This window comes from Poromitra crassiceps (assembly GCF_964638095.1).
Source record: "Poromitra crassiceps genome assembly, chromosome: 23".
NCBI classification, from domain to species: Eukaryota; Metazoa; Chordata; class Actinopteri; order Beryciformes; family Melamphaidae; genus Poromitra; species Poromitra crassiceps.
In genome coordinates, this window is record NC_139639.1 from 20,484,735 (window position 1) to 20,504,734 (window position 20,000).

The 20,000-nt window shown below is 46.1% G+C and overlaps 2 protein-coding genes across 6 annotated transcripts in view; one reads left to right on the forward strand and one right to left on the reverse strand.

Moving 5' to 3' along the window:
- LOC310796826 (glypican-5-like) overlaps positions 1 to 20,000 on the forward strand; it is a gene marked incomplete at its 3' end in the record, with an annotated part of 74,925 nt that overhangs the window by 40,619 nt on the left and 14,306 nt on the right. The window contains exon 4 of the mRNA XM_083659058.1: positions 12,527 to 12,690. Coding sequence (XP_083515184.1) covers positions 12,527 to 12,690 — 164 coding nt within the window. The remainder of the gene's footprint in view (positions 1 to 12,526; positions 12,691 to 20,000) is intronic.
- LOC310796613 (uncharacterized protein) lies at positions 14,484 to 17,411 on the reverse strand. 5 transcript variants are annotated; one of them, XM_083658831.1, is made up of 7 exons: positions 17,293 to 17,411; positions 17,090 to 17,125; positions 16,789 to 16,836; positions 15,757 to 15,807; positions 15,526 to 15,597; positions 15,319 to 15,344; positions 14,484 to 14,899 (listed from the first exon to the last, which is right to left on the reverse strand). In XM_083658831.1, the coding sequence occupies exons 1-7, from the start codon at positions 17,312 to 17,314 to the stop codon at positions 14,855 to 14,857; spliced, it is 300 nt and encodes a 99-aa protein (XP_083514957.1). In that variant the 5' UTR covers positions 17,315 to 17,411; the 3' UTR covers positions 14,484 to 14,854. The 5 variants fall into 5 exon arrangements, with proteins under 5 accessions (XP_083514957.1, XP_083514954.1, XP_083514956.1 ...); XM_083658828.1 differs by having other exon boundaries at positions 15,319 to 15,371; positions 15,524 to 15,597; XM_083658830.1 differs by having other exon boundaries at positions 15,319 to 15,371; positions 15,520 to 15,597.

Below are 20,000 nucleotides of genomic sequence, written 5' to 3' on the forward strand. Positions count from 1 at the left end.
TATCGTAATAGCGAACGTTACTTACTGTTGTTTTTCTTCCCTGGTAATGTCCTGTGTCAGAAGTCGAGCGCAAACCAGTAGCTCCGTGTTTTGCCGAGTCAGAGTATTATAGGGAGTTGTTATTAAAGGAGTTATTGTGACTGTGCGGTTCACTGGGATGTTATCCCAAAACCATTCTGTGGTCGCTCGCTCTCTCACTCCACGAGCTGCAGACTACACAGAGTCTGTACTATACGCTGCCGCACGCCACTGGGTAGGGCCTACGCCACAACACACACGCACACACAAACACACGCGTGCACACACACACATGCACACACACACACACCATGTACAGGTATCAGGTTTTTAGAAGTCCAGTAAGGGGGCCTCGATGTGCGGCCCACCCTGTGACAATACTAGTGGGGCGTGTGAGTGTGAAAGGCGTCTATTGATAGTTGTGTGTGTGTGTGGGTGGGGGGGCAACATGGAGGATAGGTTCTGTTTTAACACATTCCTGCTCTTATTGAGATGGAGCGTGAACGCGGGCGCGAGGGGAAGTGGTCACGGTCACTGGGGGGAGGTGGGTCGCGGCTGGATTAAGTTGAGTAGACACAATTAGGAGAAATTTGGAAAATAGCCAGTGAAAATGGCTGCCGTTATTGGGCCCTAGTTGAAATGGTGGCTCTACCGTTTTTGCGAGGTTTTCTCTCTCTCTCTCTCTGAATGCGGGCGGCCCTGTTGAAGCCGTCGGAGAGTTTCTCCCCCCGCGAGAGTCAAGTGTGCTTGAGAGGTCACAGACTGCTGTTTATTGCCACGGCGGTAATAACGATATGGCTCATATGAGCTGGAAGGGGACGTTATACAGCTCGGACTGCCGGGGACGAGTATGGTTTCAGGACACACTAACGTACTCACTTCTATAGCCTGTCTACGAGAAAACAGCAACTGTGGTCCAGATTAGGGCAGCTTATATGCAGGTCTACCTTACCCGCTGGTTGGTTTTACCCCGGCTTCTCATTACAGTCTTATGGAGGAATGCTAATAGCAGCCTGGGCCTTTAGATAATGGAAACAAGGACCAGTGGGATGACTGGAGGGCTTCCAATCACCACGGTGGCACCTCAATAGACTGCAGTGGCTTCCTTTGCCGCGCTGTTTCTTTTTCTCTAGCCCACAAAAAAGGGGGGGGGAACCATTGGTGTGAAAACAGAGTTGGTTGTCATCACACTTTCACATCGCTGTATCCTCGTCTGACTCTGTAACCCTGCCTTTTCACAAGAGTGTCGTGCACAAGAGGAAGCTTTCACATCGCTGTCTCCCCGTCTGACTCTGTAACCCTGCCTTTTCACAAGAGTGTCGTGCACAAGAGGAAGCTTTCACATCGCTGTCTCCCCGTCTGACTCTGTAACCCTGCCTTTTCACAAGAGTGTCGTTCACAAGAGGAAGCTTTCACATCGCTGTCTCCCCGTCTGACTCTGTAACCCTGCCTTTTCACAAGAGTGTCGTGCACAAGAGGAAGACAGAGGAGGTTTCGTGTTGAGATGGGCCCTGACATCAACTCCCGAGAATGCCAGTGGAGGTCATCTTATATAAAAGGATTAGCTGCGCTGCTCAGACACTGATCTATGGTCCGATTTCCACTTCCTCTATCTAATATTTGAGATTGCCACTTGGGGAGCGGTAGCTGATGCTCAGAGTCTGCTCATGGCCAATCTATACGCGCAACCCATCTTTCCAAGTTGCGTGCACCTTTGGCAGTGGGTTTCAACCTGAGACTGACTGACTGACTTACTCAGCAGTCCATTAGCTAATGAGGGTGGGTGCAGCCACTCCTCTCCTCAGCCAAACCCCCCCCCCCCCCCCACCCCCAATCCTTTCCCCTCCCCTCCCCTCCCCTCCCGTCCTCTTCTCTCCTGGTGTTCTCCCAGCTTTAATATGCTGGTGATATGCACCAGTCCTCAACACCGCAAAAAAAGTCCCCCCGTTTCTGCTCCACTGAATGGAAATAAAGTAGTAAAAAGCGAGCAATCACCTTATGATTGATGGCCGTGCAATTAAATTGCGATCTGAACATAAAGCAGTGGTCCATAGTATATTATTTCTCTCCATGACCCGTGACTTGGATTTGGGGAATCATATAATTTCAGAAATCATGTAATTTCTCAGATATGTCGCTGATTAGAAGTCGATGAAATGTTCGTGGAAGTGTGGGCGAAGCGGTGCCTCCATAACCACTCTGAGGTCTGCTTGACTGTTCCACACAAAACAAGACATGGTGACAAGAAAAGGAGGTGAGGATTGACAGGAGGAGAAACATGTCTATGTCTGGTGTGTTTATGATGACTAATGCATTGAGTAGGTCCCCGACGATTTTTGGGGCCGTTGTCGATACCGATATTAGGAAGTTAAAAAAAAACCTGATATTGATATATCGTCTGATATTCTTTTTACATACACACACACACACATATATACAGTATATATATATATATATATATATATATATATATATATATATATATATATATACAGTATATACTGTGTATATATACATTAACAAACTTTATTGTCCAAAATGAAATCAGTGCAGTGAAACAGTAAACTTCACTGGGAATTGAATAATTATAAATAAATAAATAAACACAAATAGAACAAAATGTATTACTTGAATTAAGAAAACAATCAAATATACATAAACTACTGCCTATATATAGTATATAGTAATAATAAAAAATATCTGTGCATATCAGACAATATATACTGTACAGCAATACCGATATATCCGTGATAGGCCAATGTTGGCCGCGAATATCGGTCGAGCGATATATTGGTCGGGCTCTAGACTTTAGACACGATTTAAAAAACACGATTTCAGACGGAAGCCCGTCTTTATTGTCACACGAACACACACTCATGCTGACGGTGGCCGGTGAAATATGTCCTCTACATTTGACCCATCCAGGCTTGTCCTTTCCTCCAGGGGGGCAGGCCAGGAGCAGTGGCTGCTTTTTCTTTCCAGCGCCCGGGGACCAACTTCAGATGTTGTCGTCACTGGTCGGATGACGATCTTCTGCATGTTTTTAGTGGGGGGTTATGTACGGAGGAACCCCCTGGGGGGTACGGGGGGGACATGCAAACTCCACACAGAAAGGCCATTTTCGACGAGATAGCCCATGGGCAGTAGGCACTGAAGATATGGGGGGGTCACAACTCCAGCGCCCACAGCATCCCAGGTGAGGATTGACCTCAGGACCTTCTAGCTGTGAGGCGACAGCGCTACCGACTGCGCCACCGTACCCCTACACATGAACCTCATGGCCCCTAGTCTTTCCTACACTGGTATCAACCTGCTGCTGTGCCGATCACGTTCTTAATTCCATTTGGAGCGTAAACTTCAGTAGCTGTCCAACTCAAACTGCTGTAATAGCACACAACAAGCTTCTCATCTGGGATTGCTGATCAGCTCCTCTTTGACCATTTGCTTCTTGGCCTCATGTGCTAACAAAGCTACTCATTCTAATCTCCAGCTGCCTGATTAACACCGTTGACAGCCACTGTATCATCTGCTAGATTGCATGTGCTGAGCTAACGTTAGATAGCAGCGCAAAATGCCAGCAATAACATGTCACCGTCGGGCTTTCTCCGGGTGAACAGTTTTCATGTGTGGTGTTCTTTCAATCCACTGCAAAAACAATCTAAGCCAGTCTTCAGCCTGGAGCTCACTGCCCCCATATGGCCCTTTTACCCTTTTGTAACCCTCCTCCCTCCCTCCCTCCCTCCCTCCCTCCCTCTCCCTCCCTCCCTCCCTGTCAGGCTATAAATAGCTCCCGCCGTCCCTATCTGTGTCTTCATACCTCCAACAGCATTACCTGGTTGAGCCTGGGTGCCCATTGGCTTGGCATTCCAATACCCTCTCAACTCACTCTAGTGCCAACTAGCATGGTACCTGTTAGCATGGTACCTGTTAGCATGTTGCTGTCAGGTCACTGTAAGAGCAATGCCTGCATCTCTGTTGTGGTTTTAATGCTAATTAACACACTGGGAGGCCTCAGAGCTCAGAAGGACACATGGACTCTTGGAGCCTCCATCCACAAGCTTATTTTCATGGCTTGTGTTCCAGCCAGACAGGGACATGATGGACTCACCTGACCTTCATCTGTCTCTGTCTCTGTCTCTGTTTCCCTCTTCCCCTCTCTCCTCTGTCTCCGTCTGTCTCTGCCTCTGTCTCCCTCTTCCCCTCTCTCCTCTGTCTCCGTCTGTCTCTGTCTCTGTCTCCCTCTTCCCCTCTCTCCTCTGTCTCCGTCTGTCTCTGTCTCTGTCTCCCTCTTCCCCACTCTCCTCCGTCTCTGTCTCCCTCTTCCCCACTCTCCTCTGTCTCTGTCTCCCTCTTCCCCACTCTCCTCTGTCTCTGTCTCTATCTCCCTCTTCCCCACTCTCCTCTGTCTCCATCTGTCTCTGTCTCCCTCTCTGTCTCCCTCTTCCCCACTCTCCTCTGTCTCTGTCTCTGTCTCCCTCTTACCCACTCTCCTCTGTCTTTGTCTCTGTCTTCCTCTCTGTCTCCCTCTTACCCACTCTCCTCGGTCTCTGTCTCCCTCTTCAGCACTCTCCTCTGTCTCTGTCTCTGTCTCCCTCTTACCCACTCTCCTCTGTCTCTGTCTCTGTCTCTGTCTCCCTCCCTGTCTCCCTCTTACCCACTCTCCTCTGTCTCTGTCTCCCTCTTCCCCACTCTCCTCTGTCTCTGTCTCCCTCTTCCCCACTCTCCTCTGTCTCTGTCTCTGTCTCCCTCTCTGTCTCCCTCTTACCCACTCTCCTCTGTCTCTGTCTCCCTCTCTCCCACTCTCCTCTGTCTCATCTCTGTCTCCCTCTTACCCACTCTCCTCTGTCTCTGTCTCCCTCTTCCCCACTCTCCTCTGTCTCATCTCTGTCTCCCTCTTCCCCACTTTCCTCTGTCTCTGTCTCCCTCTCTGTCTCCCTCTTCCCCACTCTCCTCTGTCTCTGTGAATTACGCGGTCACCCATCCCGTCCTCTGAGACTTCCAGCCACACTCTTGTTGTTTCTAATTCTTTCCAATGTGTTTAGGAAGATGCGCTAAGAGGACAATTGATGTCAGCCATCTCCAAAGTCACATTCATATTATTTGCAGAGAAAAAGCCAAAAGCCTCTCATTTTCAGATCATCTGTGAATGATTTAATCAGTGTAAACAAGCCTCAGTGCGGAGAGAGAAACTCAATGTTCCCTTTTCCGACTTGGAGCCTCAAGGACTTTATCCCTGTGATATATGAGGAACTGCGTCTCTCTCTTTCATTAGCATTGACATCATTTGGATGGGAGAGAGAGAGAGATGGCGTGGAGGGGGAGAGAGAGAGAGAGAGATGGCGGGGAGGGGAGAGAGAGAGATGGCGTGGAGGGGGAGAGAGAGAGATGGCGTGGAGGGAGAGAGAGAGATGGCGTGGAGGGGGAGAGAGAGAGAGAGAGAGAGAGAGAGATGGTGGGGAGGGAGAGAGAGAGAGATGGTGGGGAGGGAGAGAGAGAGAGAGATGGCAGGGAGTGGGGAGTTAGAGAACAAGGCGGGAGAGAGACAACGTGGTACAGAGTGTGAAGTGATGACTGAAGAGAAGGCTGCAGACAGACTGATTTAGACAAAGGCAATGAGGAGAGACCTATAAAAGGATGAGACAGTGCAGAGTTGGGACAGAGACAGAGGAAGAGCGTATAAAAGGATGAGACAGTGCAGAGTTGGGACAGAGACAGAGGAAGAGCGTATAAAAGGAGGAGACAGTGCAGAGTTGGGACAGAGAGAGAGAGAGAGAGAGGAAGACAGGCCAGAGGAGAAGAGTTATGCTGTAAATCCTCCACACTCTGTCACTCTGTCACTTACGGCTTTCTTGGAGAGGCGGAGTGGAAAGCTGTCACAATGAGGTCGCCAGGGGTCAGGGGGGCGTTTTATATTGAGAATGTATCGTACTGTGGCTGTAACTCATAACACAACACATTGTACTGTGGCTGTAACTCATAACACAACACATTGTACTGTGGCTGTAACTCATAACACAACACATTGTACTGTGGCTGTAACTCATAACACAACACATTGTACTGTGGCTGTAACTCATAACACAACACATTGTACTGTGGCTGTAACTCATAACACAACACATTGTACTGTGGCTGTAACTCATAACACAACACATTGTACTGTGGCTGTAACTCATAACACAACACATTGTACTGTGGCTGTAACTCATAACACAACACATTGTACTGTGGCTGTAACTCATAACACAACACATTGTACTGTGGCTGTAACTCATAACACAACACATTGTACTGTGGCTGTAACTCATAACACAACACATTGTACTGTGGCTGTAACTCATAACACAACACATTGTACTGTGGCTGTAACTCATAACACAACACATTGTACTGTGGCTGTAACTCATAACACAACACATTGTACTGTGGCTGTAACTCATAACACAACACATTGTCGTCTCCAGGATAAATAGATTTTTTTTAGTCATGGTTTTTCTGACTTCTGTGTCCCCAATTAATTAATTCAGCATTAGCCAGAATCAGTACTCCAGCCGCAACTGCCTTTCAATTTGTAGAACCACACATGGTTGGCTCAGTAAACCGTTGACCGTCTCTGTCTATCTCTCTACCTTATTCTTAGTTCTACTGTTGACTGCTGTCCGAGGCCTTCAGGGTCTGATCATGCTCAGCACCTTAGACCCATGTCCACTGCCTAACTGTGTTGTTGAAGGTGAGATTATTCTCATTCACTTCACCCACCCAGATTGTCCCAGGTATGTCCGGGATTTGAACTGGCAACCTTCCAGTCACACGCCTCCTTCTCTACCTTCAAGGCCACCGTCACAACACCGCGACAGTAGTATTGGCGAATGTGTCAGCACTTCCCGTATCTCTCAAAACAAAGCTAGCTCTCATAGTTGGCTTGTAGTCTTTTGATTGTCATCTTTGAGGACAGTCTGTTATTGCCAAGAGAATGCAATCTTCTTGCTCCACTTTGAGTGGAAATGGATTATTGCAGGGGTAAAACAACAAACCAGGAGGAATATGGTGTGACTGTGTTCCATAGTTTGAGAGGATAGTGACTGTGGTTGGATGTAGACGCCCTGCGACAGGAATGAAGCTTCTTTCCCATGGTGAAGTCATCGAACGCACACATACTGTATGTGCAACAATTATGCTTCAACAACACAAAGTGCTATTGGTTTGTAGGGATATAACGATACACTCAACTCACGATTCGATACAATTCATGATACTGAGTTCACAATACAATGTTACAAAATGAGATTGCAGGCAAATTATGAGTTATTATTATGAGACTTGCGCTTGGACAAAAACCACAAAATACTGTGTATCTTTTCCTATCTTTTCTTTCTCAAATGAAAGAATTTCTGAGGTAGGGTATATATCTGCGAAACACAAACTTTGCATCGAATGCATATTTCCCTTCTTTGTAAAAGAGGAAACTGAGGAGAGAGAAAAAGCACAGCGACTCATTCTCCATCTCACCAAATTGAATCTTCACACATTCCGTATTGATTTGAGCTGTCTCGCGATATATTGTTACGGCCCCATTGGTTTGTATTAATTATGGCTGTGCTCTGAGAACACCACTGAGAGACCGTGCAGAAATGCCTCCGGTGACTTCTACCTTCCTCAGATTCATCTCAGATGGTACAGTACATCGCCTGGCACAGGGCCAGCGCTTTGTAAAGAGACCCGGTGTCCATTTAGGTCATTCAGCCCAGGGATGTGAATGTGACCGTGATAAATGAATACTATCGCTGTGGCTTGGCCCAATATTGGTCATTGTTTGACTGTTTTTACACTGCTAGAGACGGTTTGAGCCAAGGTCGGGACTGTTGATATAGCAGTATGGGGGCTGCTTCTCCTTTATTTATTTTATTCCGGCCTCCGCGAGAATGAAAAGCTACCCTGCGCTCTCTCTACCACCTGAGCTACGGGCCAAAGATCTACTATAGAGGAGAGAGCTCTGTGTACATTTGTCCCAGCCAGTAACAATTTGTGGGCTCGACTATTATGAGTGCTTTGAGCCGTGAGTGGCCCGGTCACTTTGCCAGAGCTGGCAAATACAACACTGTTCCCAGGGTTTCACACAGTCACTGGCAGTAGGTGGACGGATGGGCCGGCTGTATGGGTGGGTGGGTGTGTGTGTGTGTGTGTGTGTGTGTGTGTGTGTGTGTGTGTGTGTGTGTGTGTGTGTGTGTGTGTGTGTGTGTGTGTGTGTGTGTGTGTGTGTGTGTGTGTGTGTGTGTGTGTGTGTGTGTGTGTGTGTGTGTGTGTGTGTGTGTGTGTGTGTGTGTGTGTGTGTGTGTGTGTGTGTGTGTGTGTGTGTGTTCATGTTCACTCCATTCAGCAAGCACACACAAGCTCGAGCCTGGCTGTGGACAAAAAGGGGGGTCCTCAGTCCTCACTGACCGGACACCCTCCCTTCAGCCCACAGTGCAGTGCGCGTGGGGTGAGACTAGGGGGGGCTGAGAAAGTTCCCTTGGCTTCTCTGGCTAATCCCTTGATAAATAAACTGGGAAGACAGACCACCACTGCTATCTGTAAGCCAATACTCCCCTAGAGGCGGGATGGCCCTGGGCTGGGCCCTCGCTCGCTCTCTGCTGCTGCTCTCTCACTCTGCGATGAGATGTGTGCACTGACATAGGAGGCACGGGCACGCGAGCGCGTGCACGCACACACACACACACACACACACACATACACACAGCACATGCACACTCAAGATAGACAATCATCATAGACATGCAAACAGATCCTTAGCAAAAAATGCAAAAAAAAAAAAGTCAGTTTGAATGTCAACCTTTCCCAGTCTAACGCCTTCAGATGTGCACAACACTGTGCCCAAACCTGTAAGACACATAGCTGTCAAAACATCTCATCCCCTCCCGCCCGCAGCGGCACAAATCGAATTTCACCGGCCAGCCTGAATGCAAACAGAATCCATGCCTTGTATTTCCCCTCCAGTCTTCCCATGTGGTCTGCTGCCTGCATCCCACCCATCTGCCCCCTGCGCCAGCCTCCGTCCTCAGGCAATCACATAAGGAATGCCGCACATGAAATAGCTGGAATTGTAAAGGTATAACAAGGACAAGCAGGTGGTCAGTCACGCAACACATGCATCCACGCACACACACAGCAAACCACTTACTCAAGCTGTGCAAATGGGATTTCCATTCTCATGCCACCGCCAGGTCAGGAGATAATTGATTTATAGCCACGGTGTAGGCCACCTCGTTATTCAAGCTGTCATCTGATTGGCCGTCAGGATTATGCCGCCATGAGATCCCCAGCTTTAAGAGCATGTCTTCATTCCTTGCGATGGGCCCGAGGACGCTGTTTATTTTTTTTGCCTGTGATGACTTTGTGTTCTGCTTACATAGTTGTGTGTTTAGTAAGGCGTGGGGATGATCCGTGTCGAGTTGAAGTCATTGTTCTTCGCCGGTCTCCTCTGGCCTCTTCAGAGCGAACCCATTTTGATCCGGTTCTGAGCAGTTCTGTTGTAAGAATGTGGGGTTAGCACAAACAGAACTGTTGGTGACCTCCGCTTGATGCAGTGCGTTGTGAGAACGTTTACATTTTTGGTCTTGGAAAACAGCAAAGTGCCATGCTGGAGACAGCCGAGAAATGGAACAAACTGTACTGTGTTTGAATAACGATTCAAAACAAAGTGCATATTATCCTGCTCTTTCCAAAGGATTGGCTGCATTTCTTCCATACATCATATATTTGCAGGGCATGACTCTTCATATAAAATACTCTAGATTCTCTTAATTGACGATTAATCTGTCCATTATGTTCTCGATTAATCGATCAGTTGTTTGGTCTATAAAATATCAGAAAATTGTGAAAAATGTTAAACATACGCGCACGCGCACACACACACACACACACACACACACACACACACACACACACACACACACACACATACACACACACACACACACACACACACACACACACACACACACACACACACACACAAGCACACACATGTAGACCAAACACTACAAACTAGACATGACCTAATGTGGTTCTATGTTGTCTGAAATATGTTATTATCTTGGGAATAGCAATGTATCCTTTTCTAAATATCCTGACTACTTAAAAGGTTTGCATGGTAAAGTGACTCAGCCTTGACTTTTATAGCTTTACTTACTACCTTTTGGATTTTTTTTTTTGACTAGGCAGTTTTATTTTGTTCCTATAAACTTAGCAACAAACTGCTTGGCAATGTCAGTAATGCTGCGAAGCTCTGCTCATCAACAAAGTATAAAACAAAATTGGAACCTTTAGAATATGTTGTTTTGCCATTACCCTTGCTCAAATAGCGCAGTTTGGCAAACTTTGTTTCATAAAACAATCCACTTTACAAGTTCGAAATTTACAAGCGTTCCAATAAATGTGTGAACGGGCCATGTTGTGCAGGCAACAGTATGCAAATGATTTAGAAAATATCTGAATTATTCAATACGATACCGGCCCATGCAAAGAGCTGTTGACCACAGTCGTTCTCCGAAACAGTTGCTACATTCAATCATGTCTCCCTGCCACGGCGTTGTATGTGTGTGGCATGTTTGCATAGGGGGCACTGTGTCTGAGTGCATGTGTGGCTGCACGCTGCTCCACCACATGTGAGTGTGTTTTATGAGTCCAGGGGGAGGTAAGGTTAATGCCATAAAACAACCGTCCCCGTGCCCAGCATCTGCCTCCAGACACAACCACAGACCATAATAATCAGGACGAGGAGAGAGGAGCGACGTGCTGCTGGGGAGGATGCTCAGGTAGTTTGGTACAAGAAGATAGGTCGTTAGTGTCTGGCACAGAAGTACGGGACATTTCTGTCAGCAGGCAGCTCATGGCTTGTCTGCCATTGACAGGCCCGGTGCTCAGGAATAGCCGGCCGCTATGTGCAAACCTCCGTCTAAACTCCATTTATAGGGCACATGTGATGAGTGATCTGCCTCACCCTAGAGGGGAGGGCTATTTATAGCAGCCATGGCATATGGACCAAGACGAGTTTTGTAACTGTTAACGCATATTTCAGCTGCTTCCAGGCTGACTTAACCAGCATCTCCGCAGCATGTGACTGGACCCCCACACACACAACCGACCCACCGACCATGTGGAGATGGTCTGCGTGTTTATATTGGTGCATTCCATTGTTTTCCACCTCTCACAAGCTCTCCTAAACACCTACCCTGGAATGGCAGGAGGTCCGTCATAGGGCCACGCAATTGAAGGACAAACACTTGAGTCGCTGCTTTGATGTTACCACCCACAACCTTTCTTTTTTTACACCAGCAGACCATTCTTACGAGCCCCATCTAACTTTCCACTCGGACTTAGACAAACTTAACTCAACGAGAACGTCACAGGATATGACTGTACTGCCCTCCACCTGGTCTTAGAATAACCCAGACCTTCTTCGCTGTAATGGTCCTTCATGACGAGTCAGAGTGAGGAGGCGATGCTCTATTCAATGAAGTCATAACCATGGGCTCATTCCCTGCTACTGTATGCTGGTCCCAGTTACCAATTCCCCCTATATGTAATGTGGCTCCTCCCCATTTGTAAATCAGTCTGATTGAAAGATGATGTCAGGGCATCCAACAGGGCTATTTACTAGTTAGTAGCAATATTATTTATTCACTACTGATTTACAAATGGGAGGCCTGCCATGATAGAAAGACTGATCCATTGATAAGGAGCAGTGTATAGACATTGATCACTATAAGGAGCTCCTCAGAGTCCGGCACGCGGGAGGAGACGTTAGCCTCTGCCTCCGGCTAATTGAGGACCACTTAATAACCCTGCACGCCGCCAGGCTTTTAAGCCAATGAGAAGTCATTGATTTTGCGTCTCCGTTTGAAGAACGCGGCCCTTTATTCTCGTGACCCCGGCGTCTCCTCCTCTCCGCTCTTTAATAGCTCACTGGAGATCCTCCTGATCTGCGCCAACTGTGTGTGTGTGTGTGTGCGTGTGTGTGTGTGTGTGTGTGTGTGTGTGTGCGTGTGTGTGTGTCGGCCTCTGTGAGGCGGAGACATTTTCTACATTTACTGTCAGCCCCCCCGCGGCAGTAGGTCACTCATCACACCGTTTTCTTTCGTCACGTCCTTGACGTCAGGCGCTCTTCCCTCCACTTTTACGCTACTCTGTCTTTTTCTGTTACAGCTCTTTTCACCTTCTCCCTTCCCCCCTGCAATCATTTCACTGTGCTGTGGGCATGCATCAATTTTAAATGATAACTACACTCTGGGGAAAAAAGTATACCCTTTTAATTGCGTATAAAATCTATAAGTACTGTAACGATTTATACATTTGTATGCATGTGTTTATATACTTGAGTGTGCGGGACTGCGGGTGTCATTTGGTGCTTTATTGAAGGCACCCTGCATCTCCCCCCTAACCCCACCCTATATACTGTTATGTGTTTTCCTAGTGTAACAGGTGCGCGTTTGTTGTGCGTCTTCCACAGGTGGACAAGGTGTGTGGCCTGTCTACTGGGGAACCGACCAGCATGCAGCCCACGAGCCCAGAGGTCACGACCTCCACCGTGACATCATCCACCCCTCCGCCATCTGCTCCCCCCTCCCTACCTCCACCAGAGCAGTTGCTGGGGCAACTAGCCCACCTGAGGAGGTAAGACCGAGCGGCGGCCTGGGCTGTGATTAATTCATTCTAATCAGCCCATCGTAAATCAAAAGACATTCCAGTATGTTTGCTTTATTTTTTCCCCTGTTTTGAGTGATGTATGTACACTTGTTTGTTTGCTTATTTGTTATAATAGATCATATGCCAATCCAGAGGTTTGAGGATAAGATACAGATACACATCTGGATTGCCAGTATGTGGATTTAAACAAAAATGTAAATTAAGTGACCTATTCTGAAGAGAGAGATTGGGCAGTGTCTCCACTTCTCTCCTGCCACACACACACACACACACACACACACACACACACACACACACACACACACACACACACACACACACACACACACACACAGAGCTAGCAGGAAATGTAGTGCTTGGCAGGCCTGTCCGTGCCCTCCACCTGGCCTCTGAGACACCCACCCCGTGCCCACAGCAGCTGGCTGTGATGTGCCAGGCGGGGGAGGGCGAGGGTGAGGGGATAAGGGGATGGTGAGGGGGGTGTAAGATTAATCTTGATGGACCAACAATTTCCTGTTTACCCAGACAGCAATACCACCAGCTCTGATCCACTGCCCGGCGTGCCCGCCTCAGCTGAAATAGTACCACACACAGACGCGCACATGCACGCACGCGCACGCGCGTGCACACACACACACACACACACAAACAGAAGCAGACACACACTCGCACTGTTGCCTGTCTGACCTTGTCCCAAACCATGAATCACTGCAGTGGTGCCAGGCTAGCTGACAGGTCGGCCCTGGCACTGCCACCCTTATTCATGGCAACGCAACCCAGCTCCCTCCCTGCCTGCCTCCTGCCAACCCCCGAGCAGGGCACATGTGGCCTCTGGCCACTTCACAGAGATGGCAGCATCCAGTGCGGTATAAAGGCATAATAGTCAATCCAGGGTAGGAAATTAACTTTTTTTTTTTACATTTTATTTATTTATTTTTGTCCTTGTGAAATATGTTTCGGAGCATTTTGGATCATTTCCAGGCCAATTTGATCAAATGTTGGGAAATACCTTAGTTCTTCCATGTTGAATGACAGACCAATATTCAACTATTCTTATCCAAGCATATTTCATTTCTAAAAGTTCATAAACAATTATTACACAGTTAAAAATCCTCATTTCCTATAATCTCAACAACACTGTCTGGCATGTTATGTATTTTTACTTGGCAAAAACTTCAAATAACATGTACACCGACAGTATAGGCTACTGTAGTAGGTACATATGTATGTATGCTATCCAGTCCATCCTCCATCCCACAATAGTAGACTCTTTGACAGCTTTTTTAGGTCCTGGGCAGACCAGGAGAGGGTCAGCCACTGTTTCTATTTCATTTTGATCTATTTCTAGTCCTGACTCAGCTGGTGGTTTGCGTATTAAAAAAACTAGTGAGCTAGTCAACTCCTGTAGCTGGCCAGCTAGCTTGCGCTGCCTGTTATTGAGGTAAATCACGCTAGTAGGAGGAGAGGGCTGGGGTTGTGTAGGTACGGATGCTTAGCAGGCCACTTTCGAGTCGCGCTTTGCAAATACAGAAGAAAATCCGGACACGCTTTGCAAATACAGAGTAACGTTAAAATACAGAAAGCTAACTTTTTTTTTACGAATTTCATGGGCAATTTTAGATGTTTTTACACGCAATTTGCCCTGAGGCCCCTAATTTCCTACCCCAAGAGAGAGTCCCTGAAAAATATGGAATGCGATAGTGTGTTACACTATGAAAATGATCACTGTCAGAGAATCCTTTGTTGTTGGAGGGTTTGTTTATTTCCATAAAGTAAGTTTAAATACATCATCCTAAATAACCTACAGTACATTACCATGAACAACATTGATATCGAGAAAAATCCTTATGATTATCATGATATAGATTTCAACCATATATCACCCAGCCCAATTTTTGATAGTATAACCCCCCTGGACAAAAATGCACCGGCCGCCCCTAGATTTAAACCGTCAGTCAATTGCTAGCAAGGTATGCTAAACAAACAACATACATTATAATTGGTAGAATATGTAAGTAAGATCTCTTCAAGCAGAATTAATCACAACAACATAGGCTAAGTGTCACAGCTTGCCTATGTCCTAATGCACACTTCGGATAGCCTTCGGTGAAGTGGACTCGGCACACACAGCTTACACAGCTCCTGCCACTCTGGCAACATCTGTTGAACAACATCCCTACAGTGATACACAGAGTCATACCTACAGATTACACAGAGATTAGGATCCTCAACAGAGCAGGAAAGTGTCAGCAGAGCGTATATACAGCATCACATCCTGGTTGAGGCGGTCGTTCCACCAGACATTGGGTAATATTATATTGCACAACTGGGACAAAGTATGTATTCAGTATAAAGCAGTATTCAGAAGAACATTCTCTTTATTACCAACTGGTAAATTAACGGTGCAATAAATACTATTTTTTGCAGCCCCAATGGCCTACAATGGGACTGGTGTTGAGATTTCTGGTTCCAATTCCAACTCTTATTGCCCCTTTACTTATCATTCCATTGGTTTCATTCATGTCTCACCTTTATAATATAACTGATGACACAACTGGATAAGATATGTTGAACATGTTCAGCTATTGCTTTTACCTGCTGATTGCAATACAGCACATTTCCTGCTGCTGGTCCTCCTGCGTGGGCAGCTGCAGTCATCAAAATAGACCATGCAAATTTGAAGATTTTAATATGAAAGATTTAAATGTTTTTAAACAACAAAGTGGGTTAACATTTGTTGGAAACTAAATACAGATGATGTCAACTGATTTCTGATCGATTTTCCTAGTGCCTTACATGCCTCTGCTGCTGGTCCTCCTCCGTGGGCAGCTGCAGCCATCAAAATCTTAGACCATGCGCTGGGCCCTAGGCCTACTGGAGAGGGGCAAGAGCAACACGGTAGATGCATGCAAATGTGAAGATTTTAATATGAAAGATTTAAATGTTTTTAAACAACAAAGTGGGTTAACATTTGTTGGAAACTAAACACAGATGATGTCAACTGATTCCTGAATGATTTTCCTAGTGCCTTACATGCCTCTGCTGCTGCATTCACGATGCTGGATACTAGGGGGGGTATGCCAACTAAAAACACAAGAGGGAAACAAAATGAGCAACTAATAAGTTTAGAATTACATTTTCAGCTGGCCATCAAACGCATGCTGTTATGACAAACATTAAATAGAAGGAACATTAAGAAACACATACGGTATAGGCCTTTATAAAACGGCTCTCTCAAATCAAGCAATCTGATTGGTTCACAGCCATTGTATAAATCCAATAACCCACTCCAATAACCCATGGCCATGGGTTATTGGTTGCCATGGCAACTCTCTTACTAAAAGCCTTTCGTTACCTCAAAAAAAACAAATGGCGGAGACAGCTGTCAGATCCTTGTGAATCGATCTTCGCTTATAACTTTACTAATATTTCGCAGAAAATTATGTTTTGTACAAGAATAAATGCGGGCTAATGTCTTCTTTGCAAAAAAAAGGCTGTTAACCCCGCATTTAACCCCGCATTTAACCCCGTAACGTTAGTTCAGCAAGCGCTGAGAATGCAGCGCTGCGCTCGAGCTGCCTGTCGGCTTTCCAGAAAGCTCTCAGCTTCTCAGCAAGCGCCAGGATTGGCCAATGTCAACTTCAGTCTCCAGAACGATCCAATCAAATCACCCGCACGTTCTTGCGGTCCCGCCTTACAGTAGTGTTTCAACTGACTCTATCAGAATACCATGCCAGTCGGACTTATAGTATTATTATTATTATATTATTATACTTGGAAACCGTTTTATAAAAGCAATATAGCACTCGAGCTGCGTGGTGTTGTGGCATATATCCCGCTGATAAGCTGTTATCCCACGAGGCCGCAGGCCGAGTGGGATAACAGCTTATCAGCGGGATATATTCGCCACAACACACTTGCTCTCATGCTATATTGCTTAAATATACATCATGTTATATACAGTATATGTATAATGTTTTTAACCAACAAATTGGGTTAAAATTTGTTGAAAACTAAACACAGATGATGTCAACTGATTCCTGAATGATTTTCCTAGTGCCTTACATGCCTCTGCTGCTGCATTCACGATGCTGGATAGGGGGTGTATGCCAACTAAGAACACAAGAGGGAAACAAAATGAGCAACTAATAAGTTTAGAATTACATTTTCAGCTGGCCATCAAACGCATGCTGTTATGACAAACATTAAACAGAAGGACCATTAAGAAACACATACGGTATAGGCCTATATACATCATGTTATATATATGTATAATGTTTTTAACCAACAAATTGGGTTAAAATTTGTTGAAAACTAAACACAGATGATGTCAACTGATTCCTGAACGATTTTCCTAGTGCCTTACATGCATTTGCTGCAGCCACGAGGGTGGATATGCCAACTAAAAACACAAGAGGAAAACAAAATGAGCAACTAATCAGTTTATAATTACTGTACATTTTCAGCTGGCCATCAAACACATGCTGTGATAACAAACATTAAACAGTAAGAAGGAACATTAAGAAACACATACAGTATAGGCCTATATACATATTGTTAAATACGCACCCAGAAGTCCCAGAAGTCCCATCACGACAGTTGAGTTTGAAGAGCTGTTTCTGAAGTGAGGCTTTATATAAGGGCAGAGTATTGTTTACCTGAGAAATGAAACTATACATAAGCCCAACCAACCAAACCAGCTCTTCTGGTCTGGCTCTTCTACTGATGTTACCTCACATCACCAGGCTCTCTACCATTACTATAGAGACACTGCATGAAATAGGCCACGCCCATCACGGGGGAAAAGCTCCATTCATTTTCACACACCAGCGTCATTTTCCTTGAATTAAACATAGCTAAAAGCTGTAAAAATGTAAAAAATCGCCAGTTAAAGTTTTTTTGTACTCCGGAGCAAAACAAGGAAGCCATTGAGAATTGGCGAGAAGAAAAATGTGGATCTAGCTGTCAAGGAAGTAAGTTGGAGTGTTCATCTTCCGTATATACAATCTTTTTGTGCAACACGCAACCATGCACGTGACATAGGAGAACGCCAGGATTGGAGGAGGGGTTTGTGTTTTCCCCCGTCTTGGGCGTGGCTTCTGAATGATGACGCGTTAAGCAGTGTCTCTATAGGCCGGGAAGACCCGTCCCGTGTTCCGGTGGTCTTTCCGCTTTGTGTGCCACAGTGTTTTCGTTCCCCCATTTTACCGTTTTGACCAGTGTGTCAGGCGGCGATGCCATTATTTGGTTTTAGTTTTTTTTTTCTTTGTTTGTTTTTTAGCTTTTTGGGTAGCTGGATACTCGTCGCCCATGTTTTCTGAACAGAACGCAAGGATTGAGCAGGAGCACAGCTGCACTTTGGTTCCCGGCGGATGTGGTGGTGTGTTCCGCCCATAGCCAGATGACACGGAATGAGGTTTTTGGCCCCAGACTATACTGATGTTTAAAGCTGCTCTATTTCATTGACTGCAATAGTATACCTGTACATTAGAGCAGATTTCAAAATACTGCCAACAATTCAGTCTGAGACAAAATTCTGAAACGTTACATACTTCATCTACCGTGACAATTTGTCCATGAACATTATTTAGCGAGAATTTGCAGTAGCTGTTTACAGTACTGTTTAGTAAAAGATTTTGATGTACTGTGGGCTAAATTTGTGATTATTCAAACATCTGGCTGAATTGTTTGTGTAGGACAGTCTGAAGATGCTTTTAATGAAGGTTTGGGGTCAATTCAACCAAAAATGTGGTTAGTTTAGATGATGTGATTAGTTTTACAGTTTTCTGAGAAAAAAACAGCATGATTGACTCAAAAATTCCTTCCAGCTCAAGGATCTGAACATTTCTGCTCACTTTGGCCTACATTTTGGTGAAACTTGTAAAGCCATAGCATGTATGACGATAGCCAGGCCAGAGGCATAATGGTTTCGGGTTGTCCGTCCGTCCGTCCATCTGTCCGTTCGTTAACACGATATCTGAGGAACACCTTGACAGAATTTCATCAAATTTGCCTCAAACGTCCACTTGGACTCAAGGATGAACTGATTCGATTTTGAGCATCAAAGGTCAAAGTTCAAGGTCAATGTGACCTCATGAACCCCGGAGGCATATATCCACGGTGCAGTCGTTCTAGTTAACTGTTGGTGTGTGGTGTGGTGAAATGATGATGATCATATAGACTGGGGTCTTGGTGGTTTGGCCTGGTCTCTGCATGTGCATGATTCAACCCTTTCTTCCAGGGTCAACTGACTGTCTCCTCTCCCTCCTCCTCCCTCCCTCCCTCCCCCACCCCCGCGCGTGTCTTGTCATGCCATCCTTTTGTTTCTTTTCTCTTTCTCTCATCCCCCCTTCACTTCCCTGCATCCTCCCTGCTTAACAACCTCCCCCTGGACTTCAACTCCCATCATCCCCAGCTCCTTCCCCTTGAAACCCTCCAAGAACAATAAACATAGCAGTCTGAGAAAGATCTCTAGGTAAGCATGGGCCCAGGGGACTCTCTCTCTCTCTCTCTCTCTCTCTCTCTCTCTCTCTCTCTCTCTCTCTCTCTCTCTCTCTCCTCTGCTCTGCTCTGCTCTGCTCTCTCTATCACACACGTTCTGTAGCTACAGTATGATAGCTCATGTTGATTGCCGGGTGGTAGAAAGACCTGTGATATGTCATTTCTTTAACGGATGCTTGCGTTAGTGTTTTGGGTTGACTAATTTATAGCCTGGTAAAACCGTCCTGATCATGTGACCTGACATTCTGTTTCGCTGCACGGATCAGCCTGGACTCCCACCCGTCCCCAGCCATTTCCAGATATTAGAATGTAACCGGCCCAATCAGGGACTTTGCCGTAGTTGGCATGGTAACATAACCGACCGCCACTGGCAAAACAGCAATGGCGTCTCCCGGAGCAACGAGCGGTAACGTTAACGTTAGTAGAGTAAACACAGCCATGCAGGTAAGTGCAGTTATTTCCGAAATAGACTCCATAAGAACCGTTAAACAAGAACAAGAGTATGCAACATCCGAGTTCCTCAGCGGAAAATCCGTTTTCTTCCGAGTGGAATTGGATTGGATTGGCCGACGCCGATTGGCTGAAGGAGTTGTCTGTCAAGGCAAGTACTCCCGCCCACTGAAATGGATGTGAGCAGCTGAAAGTCCACACTGATGGAGCGAAACAGAATAGTTCATGTTATCCAGCTAACTAATTTAGGTTTAACACCTTTAAAAAAAATGCACTCAGCCTACTGTATCAGACAACTGCTCTGGCTGCCTCAGCACATCATCCCT

What these genes read in the sequence shown, in the direction of transcription:
- LOC310796613 (XM_083658828.1), bottom strand. Translation starts at nt 17,314, where the DNA reads ATGGGACTTCTGGGACTTCTGG. An exon ending in GAATGCAGCAGCAGAGGCAT is followed by an intron (nt 15,598 to 15,756) that starts GTAAGGCACTAG and finishes GCCCCTCTCCAG; the next exon opens with TAGGCCTAGGGCCCAGCGCA. An exon ending in TGCTGTATTGCAATCAGCAG is followed by an intron (nt 14,900 to 15,318) that starts GTAAAAGCAATA and finishes GTATCACTGTAG; the next exon opens with GGATGTTGTTCAACAGATGT.